The sequence below is a fragment of the Medicago sativa genome, chromosome 6 (genome assembly GCF_051527215.1).
Source record: "Medicago sativa cultivar Bolivia chromosome 6, Bolivia_mono, whole genome shotgun sequence".
NCBI classification, from domain to species: domain Eukaryota; kingdom Viridiplantae; phylum Streptophyta; class Magnoliopsida; order Fabales; family Fabaceae; genus Medicago; species Medicago sativa.
Window position 1 is genome coordinate 13,540,676 of NC_140754.1, and position 18,374 is coordinate 13,559,049.

General features: G+C 34.8%; 2 protein-coding genes across 2 annotated transcripts; both read right to left on the minus strand.

The window, feature by feature from the left end:
- Nucleotides 1-981: 981 nt before the first annotated feature.
- Nucleotides 982-1,428, minus strand: LOC146913009 (S-protein homolog 29-like). Its single transcript, XM_085720846.1, has one exon. The coding sequence runs from the start codon at nucleotides 1,426-1,428 to the stop codon at nucleotides 982-984; it is 447 nt and encodes a 148-aa protein (XP_085576972.1).
- A 2,922-nt stretch (nucleotides 1,429-4,350) lies between these two features.
- On the minus strand, nucleotides 4,351-5,532 carry LOC146913010 (F-box/LRR-repeat protein 16-like). The gene has a single exon (XM_085720847.1). It carries the CDS (start codon nucleotides 5,530-5,532, stop codon nucleotides 4,351-4,353), a length of 1,182 nt encoding a protein of 393 aa, XP_085576973.1.
- Nucleotides 5,533-18,374: the final 12,842 nt, after the last annotated feature.

The window sequence follows — 18,374 nt, forward strand, 5'->3', positions numbered from 1 at the left end:
TACATTAGGCAAGAGGAACAACACATGTGAGGGAGACACCATACTTTTATCCAAAACCTTAAGGCAATGGTTTATGGGTACTCTCAATTATTATGTGTTCAACTTCCATTTTTCTATCTGATGTGAGACTTCAACCTCATACTTGCTATAGAACAATCTCTCCCTCTAGTGTGAGTCCATCAATTTGTGATGCTCACCCCTCATGCGGAAGCTCTTTCGTCCGGCCACACTTACTTGCACCTTCGTTATTAGACATAAATAACCTATCCGAAATTGGTTTTGGCATATCAAGTTTCGTTGTTTCACAAGAAAGAATGACAAAATAACACCGTTATAGTTCTGACTAGGGTTTTGATAGTTCTTTGTTGGTGACTATCGTAAAAAATTGAACCAAACAAATTGCATTTAAAATACCTAGCTCCTTCGCTTGGAAAATCGCCAACAAAAAAGATGCTAACAAACATGAAAAGTATAATAAAGTCAAGTTAACCATGGAGAACAGTTGGTGATTATACTTAGGGGTGGTCCTAATTTTTTTAGTAAGGAACCTCATATACTTAGGGACCCTAAATTACTTAAGAGCTCCTAACTTTTATAATTGACATCACGGTGTTAAACTTAATAAATGACACCTTTGATAATTTTCTATGATAACCATTTTACAAATTTTAAATAAAAAAATAAAAATTCTCTGTCATTGGAATTGCATTTTGGAACAAATTATGTCTTAGGAGGAGAAATTTATCACTTAAAACAAAGGTAGAAAGACGAAGTTTAGTTGACAAAAATAGTAAAAAATTTAAGGTAAAAGATTTATTCATTAATTGCAATTACCGGCCGTTACACAACCCGCTGAGATTTGAAGGAGTTCCTTGAATTTACAAGGTTAAACTCGTACAACCAATATATATTAAAATAAATAATTTAAAAAGTTGGAGGGCGGGCATGTCCCAATTCATTCAACCCCTTCTTCCTTTCCGGCTAATTTGAAGTGTTGTACGCATCCATTAATTGGATACTTTTCCAAGGAACACACTTTTGATCGTTCAAACAGCCTCCATTAACGTTTATTCCCCATGTGCAATCATTGCAATTGTGACGGTTTTGGTCGTAAATGTCAAGATAATGAACCTGGAGGTTTTGAGGCCATGTAAAACTGCAGGACAATAAGGTAGGTATTTCATTCGGAGAAAATTCTGGTTGGAATGTAATCAGGTAAATACCTCCATAGCCAATTGTGCGAGATCCATGATCAACATTATCGGATTTGCAATCAACAGTTATAGTTGTTGGAGTTGGAGCTTGTACCTTATTGACAATAGTAACTATTACCATAGGACCAATAGCTATGGTATCACTAGCCTCAAATGCAAGTAGTGTGATTATGAGTATTGAAAATTTTAAGGTAATTGAACTTGGAACTGCCATTGTTGTATGCACAATGCCTACAAGACTTGCAACAATATTAATTTATAGAACATTAAACAGCTCAATAAAGTGCTTCCAACAATGGGAATGATTTTACAAATTCAAATACCGTTCAAATGGAATTTTTCGTATAGCAAGTCATGAAATAGTGTTGACTACAATAAAATAAAATCAGATTACAATTTGCAGCGTCAACGCAAATTTTCCTACCAATCATCCTATAAATAGTTTTCATACTCTACCACTTTTTACACCTCACAAAATCATTTTTATATAATTCCTATTTTTATAATTGGCTACCAACTATCATTTTTATCTTTGTCAAAATAAACTATCATTTTTATCTAATTAGTTTGGAGGAAACCATTCAAATTATTTATTTTAATATAGCAAGCCATTCAATGCATTGAGATACCGAATAAATTCACATTGAAATAGAATCAAACATTTTTTTTTATAGATGTAACCGTTTAAATGGAATTTTTATTGTAATTATTTATTTCAATATAGTAAGCCATTCAATGCATTGACATAGTACCAAATAAATTCACTACCAAAAGAAAATATACCAAATAAATTCAAATTGAAATAGAATCAAATTTTTTTGGTATATGAAACCGTTCAAATGGAATTTTCCGTACAGTAAGTCGTTGAAATAGTGTTGACTACAATAAAATAAAATCATATTACAATTTGCACCGTCATCACAAATTTTCCTACCACTCACTGAATCATTTTTATCTAATTGCTATTTTTATAAATGGGCATGGCTACCATATTCTTTCGTTGAAATTAACACTGTAGTGTTTTTTTGCTAGAATTGTCAAGCTATATAAGAAAACAAGAAAATATTTGTCCCTGATATATAAAATACACTTGACAAATATTATAGAATATCATGTAACATGTGCTTGCAGAACATGAGGTTCTTAATCACTAATTCTATCATATGGGTCTGTCTTGAAGAAAGAGTTTTAGATAAAGCTTTCATGCCATCAGCAAATTTTAAGGGTATGAACCAATCACATCTACTTAGCAGAAGATCATATGGAGATGTAAAAGGAAGTCAAAATCCAAGAAAATTTTGATGAACAAGTTACTGAATAATAGAAGTACTTTTCATTTTACTGCTAACAATATTTGTTCTTCAACCTTTAATGCAATTTCTCTATTCAATACCTAATTGATTCCTCATACTGTCTAGGATATGATATAATTATGTGAGGAATAACTTAAGCTACATCCAAGTGTTTAGGAACAAAAACCAGTTCTAGGATTATCGATTTTCCTATTTTGCTCCTGAATTCCTTTCTCACTATTCACAGTCAAGTAAGGTGGTTAGTAAAACTACGAGCATAAACTGTTTATACAGATGCTGGAAATTAACTAATGCAGACTTCATTTTCTTTAGCTAAACTGTTTTCCTTTTCTACTTAGTTTGGAATTGTTGGCTGAAACAAGTTATGATTTACCCATTCAACCAACTATGTTGACACTTTTCTAGAAACATTCTACTTTTTTTGTTTGCATTTTGGTATTAACAAACAATGAAATTCATTATGGAAATAATGCCAAGGTAACACCAGCAATCAGAATAAACAATAACATTCAGGTTAAAAAAAATTTCCACTCAACAAAATTAGTTGGAAAACATTACAATAATCCAATAAGACGGAATATATGCTCCAAACTTTATTACAAAATAATAAACGAGAAAGTGAACAAAATAAAGAAGTTTCTTGGGTACTCAATTTAAGTCTTGTAATCTTCTGTTCTAGCTATATTTTTAATTCCTAACTTGCTTAAATTTCTTTTTAAAGCAACCATCTTCCCTCGATCTCCAGTAACCTGTAGCATACACAAAAAGAATCAACAATGATAATTTCCCTTTTTTCAAATGCCAGTCAGTTGGTTGTGAAGCCGACACCCATTTAACAATCAAAATCGCAAAAATAAACACCTAACGGCTAGATATCAGACCATCGATGATGGAAACATAATGAATTTTGATCTTATTCATATCTACCTAAATAAAATGTGTTGTTAGAAGGACACAACACAAACCCACCTAGATTCCAGAAAGCAAATTTTATTCAGATATTAGGATCTCCAAGTTAAATTGATCATGCTCTTAGATATTCATAACATGATAACCCAAAAAAATGATATAAAAATGTTGAACAAGTGAACTAATTTTATCAGATCAATATTAATATGTGTATTATTAGTATCCACTTCACCTATACACAATGCTTAAAAGCACTACTCCTTCACAAAACACACAAACATTATAATATGAAACTGCTCCACTAAAACATATTAGTTATTACCCTTCCAAGTACCATTAATCACCAAATACTGACTCAAATACTATTATGACACCAACCAAAACATTACAATTTAATGGATGAAATTTGCCTCACACACCCAATTGCTTCTTACTATCTATCACATTTGCCAAGCAATTTTTTTTTTTTTACTATCATCACAATCCAATAGATATATGATGCAAATTAATAGATATATGATGCAAATTAATAGTTTAGATTGGACAGTTCCGAATCCTAAAATTGGAAAATAAATAGTAGGTGTGTGGTCAAATCTAATTCAAATCAATAAAACTCTAAGCATAACATCCTCAAAAATCAGCCCTCTACAGTTACAGCTAAAGAGCATTTCAAAATCTATATTGCAAAAATTAAAAGTTAAGGCAGTGCAGCTGCAGAATCATGTAAGTTAACATTTATTTGAATTTCTTAAAAAATAATTTCTTAGAGAAGTAAATATTAAAACAAGGACAACATACAGTGTTCATAGCAATTTCAAAGCCCTTTTTTAATCATTTACATCAAAATCTGCGAATTCAATCTCGCAGTTGTTTGCAGTTTTCTACGACATCTTTCTCTGTGAACCAGTAACAACCTATAAATGATAGTAACAAATGAATCCATGGTGAGAGGCGAATTTCCTAGTTTTATAACTTATATGAACATCTCCCAAATGAATCTCTCTCAGTTGTTTGCAGTTTTCTACCAGATCTTTCACACCTTTCTCTGTGATATGATAACAATATTCCAAGGATAGTTCCAAAAGCCCAGAACAACTCTTTGAGATTGCATTGAGTGTTTCATCATTAACTTCTGTATTTGACAAGTCCAACACCTCCAGCTTGGGAACTACAAAGTTCATTTCAAATATGTTCACATTTGAACATCCGTCTAAGTTAAAACGCCTAAGCTTACAACATATCCTTAAAACTTGCCAAATACCTTCAGTTATCCCATCACAATGATTCAAATCAAGAAGCTGCAAATTTGGGAAAGAAGAAGCAATCTTTATGATTTTTTCGACACGTAACCATAAATTGTCACCCAAATAGAGAGACTTTAATTGAGGGTATACACCAATATCCATCATAGAATCATTATCCTCTGTACTCTCTTCCCCAATATTTGTGTGTGCCATTTTGATCTCACTAAGTGAAGGACAATTTCTAACGAGTGAAAACAAGGATAATTCTGTGAGGTTGGAACATTTATAAAGGTGTATAGACACCAAATCAGCAAAAAACAAAGACAACTGGGCCACATGATGATCATTCAGATCATAAATGTTGGAAGCATAGAGAGAGGTCAAAGTAGTAATCTTTTGGGAGAAAGCTCGCAACCCATTAGAAGGAAAGGTTGGATTATTGGAGATATTGAGCGATGTGATATTTAATGGGAAACGAGAGATTTCGCAGAGAAGCTTGTTGAGGTCACAGTTGGAGTGCGTGATACTGAGGGAGTTGAGGTGTGTGAACCTTTCCAAGAGGCGACCAATGAAAGGGAGTGTTTCATCCAAGATCCTAAGTGAGAATCGGAGACGGTTGGTAACGGAGAGGAACTGTTTGGAGACGAGGGATATAGAATTTAAATAGTACGGACTGTAACCTTTGATGATGAGGAATCTGAAGACAATTTCCCAACAATCATCAGGTAAATATAAACATGTTTCTTGTTGAACCAACTGTTGTGAAGATTTGAAAGAAGTTCTGATCTTTTTCCTTTTCAGTGGATTTCGGAAGAGTTTCAATGATGTTAAAGATTTTCTTTTCCTTTTCATTGGCAGGGAATGGTTTGAGCGCCGCCGACAACGTTGGGAAAGGAAATAGAAGCTATGAGAAATCATGCTGCACTGGTTTTGTGTGTTTTAGGGTTTCGAATGAGAACAGAACGAAGGGTAATTTGCTTCTTTTTTTTTTATATAAAATTAAATAGTAATATATATGGATATTAGTCAATGGGCTTTGTTGGTTGACTCAATTTCCTGAGAGTAGAAGACTTGTCCAACTCGATCTAAACAACTACTATAGTGGCTAAAAATTGACCTATTTAACAAGTAGTGTGTTCCGGAGTTCGGACCCCACCTTACAAATTTCAATCCGTTGGTCCTCGTGAGCATAGCTCAGTTGGTATGGACAATGGATAAAATATGCAAGGTCCGGGGTTCAAACCCCGGCCACCACCAAAAAAAAAAAAATTCAATGTGTTGGCCAGCTCACGAAGACTTAAAATAATTTAATTAAAATTTAAAAAATTAAAATTATGGTTTGTTATGTTATGTTATTTTTGGATTTTATTTTGTTCCTCTTAGTTTTTCTTTTCATTTTGATCTCATATGTTCGAAGTATTATACAATTTGATTCATAAGTTTTTTTTGGTTTCGATTAAGTTACTTAAATTACAATTATTCATATGTCAGAATGCTCTTCGGGGACGACTGACATTATCTAAGGGTGACAAACCTTATATGGCGTGTGATCTGGTTGCTAAGTTAGGCCAATTATGGAAAACAACAAGTAAATGGAAATTGGTATCACTTGGCAGGGGATACTGTGATTTTCATTTTGAGTTTACTGAGGATTTATCGTGTCCTTTCACTCTAAAGTGTGAAGCAAGAGTACTGAAGTGAAAGTATGTGGATAGTTAGTGGTGTTGGTAAGTGTTATGAGAAGCTGGATTTTGATGAGTGTGTTTTTATTCAAATATTGAAGCAAACTGGAACTTATGTTGTGAAGCTTTAAATAACTTTCCTTGGTGTAATCACTGACAGTATTCTGAAACAACACCCTGAGATTGTGAGGCCACATGAAGTCCAGAGCAAAAGGGTGTGTCTTTGACTTTTGACTATAGGTTGTGTGTCGAACCACATGTTCCAAATATTGTTTTAAAGGTTTGTATTTCTTGTTTCCAAGAACAATGATTTCCTATGCCCTTGTCATATTGTGCAAACAAGGGGGAGATGTTTGTGTTATGAGTAATTACTATGATGTTTGTTGTGCTGGAGATGCACGGGTTATGTCTTATTACTTATGACCTTCATGTTATATTGCTGGAGCATGGTTATGGTTTGTTTTTGTTCCGAGATGTTACAGTATTGTCGATGAAAGCTCGTGTGTATTCTTTTCGTCTATGGTGTGATGTTGAAATGTGTAGCAGATTTCTGGGTGCGTTCCACTTATCTTTGCTCTGCATATGTTCTATGGATATTTGTGCACTTATGGGCTTATGGTTTGTAATAACCTAGTACCCCTAACTATATATTGCTACTACTGTTATTTTGGTTTTATGCCCCTGATGTATGCATGAAAAATGTTTTGTCAAAGTTACGGCTAAAAAGGGGGAGTAGACTTGTGTGTTTTAAATTAACGTCTATTATGTGATAGTTTATTTCTCTCTACTTGTGGAGTTTATTTCTCCTGATGTTTCATCTCTGTGAGGATGGGTTTATCTTTTCTGCTGCGCATGCATCTGATGTTCATGGAAATGCTCCATTTTTATTGTGCGTTATTTTTGATGATGTTCTTTTGAAGTAATGATGAAGTTTTCTTTTGTTACTACCTCCGTCCCTATATATCAGACCCTTTTGCCAAAATCATGGGAATTAAGATAGCGGATAATTGTATTAAAATTGTTTGTAATCACTATTGTTTTTACAATTTTCAAACATGTTATTTTCATGTTGATTGAAGAAAAAGATGTATAATCAATAGGGGCATGTATGTAAAGATATAATTAATGCAGTTGGAAATAACAAAGGGGTATTATAAAAAGGGACAATTTTTTTTTTCTTTTCGAAAGGGTCTTATAATTAGGGACGGAGGTAGTACTTTCTTTCAAGATGAGTTTTCTTATGTTTGTAATATCCCGCCTGACAGTATCGGTATATTACCCGTTGACTGTGTCAGATGAATTAAACTTATGGAAAAGTAAGTTATGGAAAATATTTTACAAGATGTCAGCTTTTTACGGGAAAAGTATCAGCGATGTTTAAAACACGTTCAAGGCAAGGGTATAATGGTAATTTCATGGAAAAGGATATTTATATGTTTTGGATGGAAAATATCTCATTTTCCCTTATCCTTTCTCTCTCTTGATGGCAAGGCTTTTCTTTCTTCCTTCTTCCTTCTCTCTCTCACGCCACTCTCCATTATTCTTCACCATCAATCTTTCTAAGTTTTCCCTCCTCTCCCATGATAAGATTTCACCCTTGCTCTCTCATGTTACCACAAGTTGTGTAAGCTAGCTTTAGGATGAATCTCTTCTTTTTCTTTCATGAAACTCATCCATCTCTTTCTCTTCTCAACATCACTTCTTTCAAGTTGTTTAAGTGATGGATCAAGCTTGGATGTGGCAATTTTGGGAGCAAGAAACAACTATGGTTTTGGATTTAAGGCTTCAAGGTTGCTATGGAAATTCTAGGGTTAGGGTTTGGAGTGGTAGTGGATCAATTGAAGACTTATACATGAAGTTTCATCAAGAATGGTTTAACTCCAACTTCTACAAAGACTTGATATTCTTTAAAAGGATGTTTTATGTTCTAGAGTTTGGATTGAAATCCCTCTTCACTTTGGGTTCTTAAGAGTTGTGATCATGGAAGCTAGGGCTGATTATTGATTAAGAGGTTAGGGTTTTGGTTCTTGAGCATGGGAGTTTATGTCGAAGCATGTATCATGAAGTTGTTGAGCAAGATCAAGAATTTGAGTTGAGAATGTGAAGTGTAGATGCTTGATAGCTTGGGGATCAAGTGCTAATCATTAGGTGAGTTCCATAGATAGAATTTCCACCCTTTTGGGATTATGATCATGTCATGTGTGTTTAATATGAATAATATGTAATTCTGGGTTTTATGTATTAGTCTAGTTGCCCCTTTTCTTGCCATGCTTACTAAACATGCTAATACTTGCAATATGCATGTTTTACAAGTTTCATATGATCAATTATGTTCCAAATTACTTAGAGACATTTGGTTTGAGGTTTTTGGGTCAAAAATACCATTTTTAAGTGTTCTGGACTGTCATTACTCGCCATGGCGAGCTATTACTCGCCACGGCGAGTTACAAGGTCGAGTGGGGGGTACCACTCGCCCCCAACTCGCATCTGCGAGCAGCTACTCGCCACGGCGTGCAAGCTTACTCGCGAGGCGAGTGAACAGGGCACAGTGCTCTGTTTGTTCGTTTCGCGTGATGTTGGCATGTCCCGGCTCAAGTTTTCTTCAAGCAGTCTTTTACAAATTAAACCCCTCAAACCAAGGTCTTAAATGATGATCAAGGAAAGCATGATTCTTATGATGTGAAGCAAGTATTAAGTATGTTAGTAAGGCATGGCACACGAGAGAAATCATGTCAAGAGACGGGTAGCAAGTTATCCATAAGTAAGGGAAAAACTAGAGCCTCGACATAGTTGTCGAGAACTAGCAAGTTAGCAAGACTCCTAGAATGCTAAGACGCAAAGTATAAACTCTTCGCATATGTTTAAGAGTGTTTAGCAAGCATGATAAGTTGTGGTTTGATTAGTTAATCTCTCCACCATGTTTAGGCATGTGCACGCATGGACAAGTATAAGCTTACCGCTAATCGGATCGACTCAAGGGTCCGAGGTAATAGGCAAGCAAGTATGAATATGTTTAAATATATGTATACGACAAGACTATGATTTAATATGTGTAGGTGACATGTCTCTTGCTATCCACATCAGGGGGATACAAGGGGTTCTCATGATGAGAACGATTTAAGCCGTAAGGGACCCGCATGTCACCGAGTAAGCAAGATGTAGGTGTTCGTGTCTCTTGTTATCCACGCCAGGGGGATACGGGAGGTTCTCGACCTAAGGGGAACGGTTTAAGCCGCAAGGGACCCGCACGACACCGAGGGAGTCTGATGTACGTACATCGGTCATGTATGGGATTGATCTCGGGGTTACTCCACCCGGGACTATCCGTAAAATGAATCCAGATTATAATTGTTTGTTCAACGCTAACATAATTGAATGAACTTAGATACGTTTATGTATGATTATGATTATGATTATGATTATGATTATGTTCACGAATGAAAGCACGTATGATTAATTTAAGTATAAGAGCATGTGATTCTATAAGACAAGTTCAAGTCATGAATAGAACAAGTAAAGAATATGAGATACCGACGACGATCTTAGGTTTCCCCTAATCGTCCGGTTTAGAGTCGTGTCATGATTATGTTATGTTTAGGCCTAAATACATAGAGTGTATTTTTTTGGCAACGCGGTTCTAGGTTCCCCTCAACCGCCGTGACACGTATAGGAAGTGAAACCTATAACAAGTGAGATAAGACTATGATGGCTCTAGCATGCACTACCGTCTGGTAAGCAAGTCCCCACACACGTATAATCAACCGTCAGGTTGTAATGTAGACACGTGGTGACCGTAGGTTCCCCTTGAGGTTGCCTATAGCCTAGGATTTAGGGGAACTCACTGAGACATTATGTCTCATCCCAATCCTTATTTGTTTCAGATATCAGGTAGGACGTCAAGGTAGTAGCCGGATGGATTTTTCAGCAAAAGCTCGTTCGTACCCGAAGCATGAAGAATATGGATCTCAAGGATGTATTTATTTTAAATAAGATAAGAAATGTGTATTGATATTGTACGAACGTGTTTTGTTGTATATAAATTCATTCGAAGTTTTTATGTTGTATATTTTAATGTATCCAATACTAAATTCAACGCACGTGCTAGACTTTCTAGATACGTCTAGTATGGGTGTTACAATGTTCTTATTTATCTGTGTAAGTTTATTGGTTTATTCAAGATGTGTTATGCAAAGGTTGTTTTAGCCAAAAAAATTCAAAGGGGGAGATTGTTAGATTTGTAGTTTTTGTTGGCCACATTTTGGTAAAACAAGATGTTGGACCAGATGTCCTGACATGTTGGTACGACATCATAGCGTTCCCTGTTTTGCATTCTTGGAAGATTTGTTTTATTCGTGAGATTACTGAAGATTTGTTTGAAGATATGATTCATGAAGATTGTGCTTGAAGAAACGTATGTTTCTAGAAGATTGCTTTGTCGGTTTAATGTTGCCATATATTTGAATTGTATTTCCAAAATAGATTTGGTAAAAATATATCTTGAGAAGATTGCTACAGAAAATATAAAAGATTTGTTTCAATTATATTTTTGTGCTTCAACGAGATTGTTGCTGAAAATATATTAATGGACAACAAGTATATTTTCTTACAGTAGTGCTATATTCTACGAAAAAGTCACAAACGAATTTCAAGAATGTCATGTATATCGCTGCTTTAATGAAATGAATAATTAATAAGTCCATATTTTGTGGAAATCATGGCCATGCAGTGATAAAAAATCAACGGAGGATAACAGTTCGTGGTTTTCGTTGGTTGGGAATTCGTGGGATCAAGCATTATCCATTTTCTTATCATGTGATGAAAATATATTTATGGAAGGAATATTTGATGCAAATATATTTGTGAAAAATATATTTTGCTTCTAGAAGATTGTAGCTGAAAATATAATTATTGTCAGCTGGAATTATTTAGCCCATGTGAAGAAAAGCCCATTCAAAACCATGGCTATATAAAGGAAGACTCAAACCCTTGCGGTGCCATTTACTTTCTGAAATTTCCTTTAAATTTGTTAATTGTGATGACAAGATGTCTTGACATTACATTCCACATTCCTGGTGTGTTGACATCGTGGTCGACATCTCTTTACTGCGTGCCAGAATTTCATATATAAAATAAAAAATTTACACTATAAAAGAAATTTATTTTGCTCTTACTTAACATAATTATTTGTCATTTATATTATATACTTTTTAACCAAAAGGAATAATATATAGGGCCGTTCTTTGGGGTGGAAAGAGCTCAACCGAGCTGGGCCTCCTAAAGTGATGGGCCTCAAGAAAAAAAATTATTGCTCAATATCCCCACCCCCACTCAAAAAAGAAAAATAAACATGTTTCATGTTTCAATTTCTAAGTTAAGAAACACGTCTTTTGTTAAAAATAATTGCTAATTTTGATTTTGGTGGGTAATAATCATTATACAAGTGTTATTTTCAATTTAAATAGAAGATTAATCTTTTAATAAAATTGTGCGTTTTTTTATTTGGGGCCTATTTTTACTATGAGAGCCGAGCCTCCAGTTTCATAAGGATGGCCCTATATATATATATATATATATATATATATAGAGAGAGAGAGAGAGAGAGAGAGAGAGAGAGAAACAATTAAGTATAATAAGAAAAACTGACAGACATGTAAATTCCGCGTACAAATAAATAATGGGCAATGAGTTGACAAAGACAAATGTAGTTAAACAACAATTTAGCATAGTTAAGTCGGACGTTTTTCCTCAAGAGAGAATGAAAAAAACAATTGAATATCTTTCACGAGGAATGATCAAGTAACATAATGAGAAATAATTGGATATTTTAGATTCAAATCAGAATAACTCTTATAATAATTTTAGGGAAATAATATGAAAGTCATCTTTAAGAAGAGGGTCGAACTTGGTTAGTTAAAATGGAGGACCAGAAGTGGAAAAATGTTTATTACTTAAAATGAACTTAAAATCTTTATTGTGATTTACATTGTCTTAAATCTTTGTCATAGTTATCGTTTAGAGCACAAATCCAATAAGTCACTTTGTTTTTAAACACGCTTTCGCTAAAACTCGATAAATTTTGTAAAACGCTATTCATCCTCCTCTAGCACACATTCTATCTTGCCATATAGACCAAGACTTTTAGGGTATTTAGATACTAAAAGTTGAGGGTCTTTTATGGTAATTAGATAGTAAAGGTTGCGGGGCTCTTGGGAGAGAGTTGGTGCCTTTTACTAAGAAATAGAAGTACTTTGCCTTTTACTTCTAACAATATATGGACTGTCTATATTACTTGCTAATCTTACTTTCGGTCATGTCTAATGGTCGAGCCAATTAATGTGATGAACTCCTATAAACTTAAAAACTTCAAAATGCGTATTTTAAAGTAAAAGAAACAAATAATTCTCTCATGGAGAAGCTGTCGTAAGATAGAATCTATTTTAACTTGGATCTAATCTAAGGTCGATACATTTCATCAAATTCGTTAGCAAATAAAGCATAGGTAACCCCAATCATCAGAATAAATAATAACATTTATTCTCCAGATCAATTGGAAAACTTCACTTTAATCCAATAAGTCAGACTTTTTGCTCCAACAATTATTACAAAACAATGAATGAGAAAGTGAACAAAATAAATAAATTTTTTAGGTGCTTGATCGAGCTTTGAAATCTTCTAGTTCTAGCTGTTTGTTTAATTCGAAACTTGCTTAAATTTCCTGAAAATCGACCATCTTCCCTTGAACTCAATTTGCTGTGAAGCCCACGCCTAAGCTTAACTTCCTCTTTTTCAAATGTCACTCAATTTGCTGTGAAGCCCACACCTATTAAACAATCAAAACCGCGAAAATAAACATAATGACTTTTGATCCTATTCATATATACCTAAATTACATGTGTTATTAGGAGGACACAAACCCATCTAGATCTCCAAGTTAAATTGACCATCAATAACATGGCAATCCAATATATGTAAATGTATTAACAAGGGAACTACTTTTATTACATCAATATTATTAATGTGTATTAGTATCAGACTAGACACCCACCAGCTACCACTAGTTAACAAAGCATGTAATTGATGCAGAAAATTCATTTGCAACAAACAAGGCTGGCAAAAATATGCATCAACATCATTGTTCACACACAATGTTGTTGAAATATGATGCACATTTCTAGATATTTCTAGAATACATTAGAGAAAACTAGAATAAGCTTAAAGTTATTATATATTTCTAGATTGTTCCATTAATGTCTAGGTTAAGTTGTAGCCTAGAAACATCCATAATATTCTAATGTAGAAAAGGCAAATAAAGGCCTAGATTATTCTAGTTCTAGAAACATCTATAAGCACCTATAAATAGACTTATATGGGTGCAATTGTATTCAAGCCTTTAAGCATTTGAGATGCAATGTCAATAATATTGAAGGCTTCACCATATCACTAATGTATCTCCTCCTACAATATGCTCATCACTAATGTGTCCCTACCACTAGCTCCCTCACGCTCTATATTTTCCAACAGTGGTATCAGAGCTGCGTTCGGTCATTAACAGGGCGTAGCAAAATATGACCTCGTGTCACCAACTATATGTTCTTCTATAACATGAATTCTACAAAAGTAGAAATTCTCAGTCTATGACTCAAACGCAAAAGGAGTACATGTAGCCACAAGGCTCTACTCTGTTTGAGTTCAAACAAAAACACTAAGAAGCTATATAGGAGTTCAAGTAGCCTAACAGCCCGATCCTCTAAAGTTCAAGTCCGACTAATGTCGAAGACCTATGGCGAATAAGACACTCAAGTTCGAATAGAGCACAAGTCCAGGCAATAAATATAAATGGAGACCTGTGACCTCTGATGCTTAACTTGAGTACAAGCATAGGTAACTACTAAAGCAAGAATGAGTCCCTGTCAAGAATCTACTACATGAGTGACAAGGAGACTCACAAGCAACTATGAACAAGAAATTCTCCCTATCAGAAATCTTCAACAATGTCGACAAGGAGATTCACATGCAACTAAGGAGGAAGAATGGTCCATGCAGAAGTCTTCATCAAGACCAATAACAAATATCATGGCAAGAGGTGGCACAAATTTTCTATCATGTCAAATTGATCAACTATGAAGAGTATCAATGCAGGAGGAGATGATAGCACAAATCTATGTTTGAGCAACTACGTACTACATTTGAAGTTTTCGAAATATGCATCAAGGAGGAGTGTTGAAATATGATGCACATTTCTAGATATTTCTAGAATACATTAGAGCAAACTAGAATAAGCTTAAAGTTATTATATATTTCTAGATTGTTCCATTAATGTCTAGGTTAAGTTGTAGCCTAGAAACATCCATAATATTCTAATGTAGAAAAGGCAAATAAAGGCCTAGATTATTCTAGTTCTAGAAACATCTATAAGCACCTATAAATAGACTTATATGGGTGCAATTGTATTCAAGCCTTTAAGCATTTGAGATGCAATGTCAATAATATTGAAGGCTTCACCATATCACTAATGTATCTCCTCCTACAATATGCTCATCACTAATGTGTGTCCCTACCACTAGCTCCCTCACGCTCTATATTTTCCAACAAATGTAAACTGCATAGTGATATAAATCAATGAAGCATCAATTCAACACTTGCATAGACCTAGATGCAAACAAGCATAAAATAACACTCATACTCAATCAGAACCGGTGCACTAGATGAAACTCTAAGCAGAGCACTATTGATGACAACAACCAACTTAATCCTCTTCCAAGTGATCGCGTTCCAAATTTATTTGAACTGAATATAGACAAAACAAGATACTTCGGTTATGAGTTCTTAATATAAACAAAACAACAGACTGGTTAGTAAATGAGCCTTTGTAAGTTGACAATTTTAAAAAAAATTATTTCTTAGACAAGAAAATATTAAAACAAGGAGAACTTACAGTGTTCATATCAATTTCAGAACATTAGAAAAGTAGGCATTCATGGCGAGTTCCCTAATTTCATCACTTATAGAAGAACTTCCCGATACAATCTGTCTCAGTTGTTTGCAGTTTTCTACAACATCTTTCACTCCTTTCACTGTGACCCAGTAACACTCTATCAGTGATAGTTCAAAAGCCCAGGACAACTCTTTGAGATTGCATAGAGTGTTTCATCATCATCATCATCATAAACTTCTGTATATGACAAGCTCAACACCTCTAGCTTGGGAACTACAAAGTTCATTTTAAATATGTCCACAAGTGGGCATCCGGTTAAGTACAAATGTGTAATCTTATAACATCTCCTTAAAATGTGACAAAGACCTTCAGATGTCCAATTTCTGCACCAACTAAAATCAAGCAGCTCCAAATTGGGGAAATCAAGCAGCTCCATTATGGTCTGTTATGTTATTTTTAGATTTTATTTTGTTACTTAAATAACAATTATTTCCATGTTTTGATCTCTTAGTGGCTAACATTAGACACCATGATTATTTTTGTTGTTTAGAATCCTTGTTTGTTTATGTGCCCTTCCTGTTAATTACTCAATGTAATAAGATGTTCAATTGTTTTCATTGTTAATTTTGGTAAATGGATTCTGTTTGGTCTCTTTTTTGTTTTTTGAACGAATGTTTCTTACATTGTTGGATTTAGTTTTAGAAAAATAATAGTAATAATGTGTACATTTCAAAATTTACAATTTACAATACTTCATTTAGTATTTGGTTTCTACCTCAAACTTTCTAGTTAGACTGAATCATTGTCGGCAATTGCGGATCGCGCAAAATAGCGGTTAGTTCAAATTCCACCTAACAATTAATAGTGATATAACTCCACTATATAACTTGTTATACAATATTTTCAACTAAATAATGTATTGCGGCTCAATTGTAATTTGTTTGAATTCCGCTATGCAAAAGCACTATAGCAAGACTGAATATGTCGATGAAAAACGAATTTATGAGAAGATAATATTTCCTAAAGCAATTTTGGAGCTTGAGAAAGTACAATGTGTCTATATCTATTTGTTTCCATTGCTTACTATGGAGTTTCTTTTGAGATTCAGATTATGGTTTTCAAACAACCTACCTTTAGAAAAGTAAAGGTAGAAAATGAGCATGTACAAATATTTAAGCAAACAGGCCAAACACCCCATAACTTAAATAGTAACTACTAGAACACTTCTTTTGTTGGGTTTATGAAGCCAGAAAATTAATGCGAAGAAATTCTATTTTAATCCTAGAAGAAAGAACCCTCTTAATATATCCATTTTCTCCTTTTTTTTTCTTCTTCTCTTTCTTACATATTTCGGATGCAAACTTAATGCCAAGGAATTCAAGTGTAGGTAATCCAAAACACAGTTGTTGCAATGCATATGTATATACTCCCTTGGTTCATAGCGAGAGCCATATAACTAATGTCAAAGTTAAGTTAGGTGGTTGGAAGCAAATAACTAGTTATGCATAGGATTGTTAAAAAAATACCAAAAAAACTGAACTTTGATTGATAATTTATAAATTGAACCAATTCAGTTTGGTTCAGATTAGTTAATGAACCATCTGTCACAGTAGCAACCCAAAAACATAACACTGAGCCTGCAATCGTGACGCAGTACGGAAGCGTAGGGTTAGCAAACGCTAAACCTAGATAGAAAAGAACAAGTTTGCAAGCGACAAACTTGTGAAAATAGGGTTGCAAGCGACAAACCTATCAAAATAAGGGTTCCGGAATCCACCAGAATTGAGAGAAAATCTCTAATAATTTTATTGAATCAAAAGTGTGCCTCTTAGGCTGCATAAGTTCTGCTTATATAGGGAAAGAAATAACAAACCCGTGGGCCAAAATAAAACAAAACGAAATAATAATAGAAAGTTCTAGATAATTACTAAGATTTGGTTAAAATAAAATACTACGAAATTACTAAGAAAGCCCTCCTACATCAGTCTCCTCCACCTCTGAAGAACTCGACCCCGAGTTCTCATCTTGATAAAGGACTTCATCTGCATGGTATTCATGAATGTCTGCCACATTGAAAGTGTTGGAAATGTTCATAGAATCTGGAAGTGCTACCACATATGCATTATCATTGATCTTGCGAGTCACTTTGAACGGACCATACTTGCGGGGCTGTAGCTTGCTATAGGTACCAACGGGAAATCTCTCTTTTCGCAGAAACACCATCACATCATCCCCCACATTGAAAACCTTGACTCTTCGCCGTTTATCTGCAGCAGCTTTATTTTTCAACCCGGTAGCTTCTAACTTGGCCTTGACAGAATCTTTCACAGTCATAATCCCTTCAGCCATCTTTTCAGCAGCTATGCTAACTCCAGGAGCTTTAGGCAACTTAATCAAATCAACCACATGTCTAGGGACAGAAGTGTAAACAAGTGCAAAAGGTGTTTTTCCGGTAGCAGAATGCACGGTGCTGTTATAAGCAAATTCAACCTGAGGTAAAGCCAAGTCCCACTGTTTCGGTTTGTCACCACAAACACAGCGAATCATATTTCCCAAAGTCCTGTTCGTGACCTCAGTTTGTCCATCAGTCTGGGGGTGAGCGGTAGAACTCCTGTTCAGTGATGTTCCAAATAATTTCCACAGAGTAATCCAAAAATGACTGAGGAATTTGGTGTCTCTGTCGGAGGTAATAGATGTAGGAACCCCATGAAGACGCACAACCTCTCTGAAAAATAATTTGGCTATGTTGGATGCATCCGCAGTCTTCTTGCATGCAATGAAATGGGACATCTTGGAGAATCGGTCCACAACCACAAACACAGAATCCACACCTCGCTGGGTACGAGGCAAACCCAACACGAAATCCATAGATAAATCCTGCCAAATGTCATCAGGAATGGGTAAAGGCATGTAAAGACCAGTGTTTTGCGACAGACCTTTAGAAACTTGGCAAGTGTAGCATTTCCTGACAATGGTTCCAACATCTTTTCTCAAGTGCGGCCAATAAAACCTTTCTTCTAGACTAGCAATGGTCTTATCTCGCCCCATGTGTCCACTAAGACCGCCACTATGTAGGT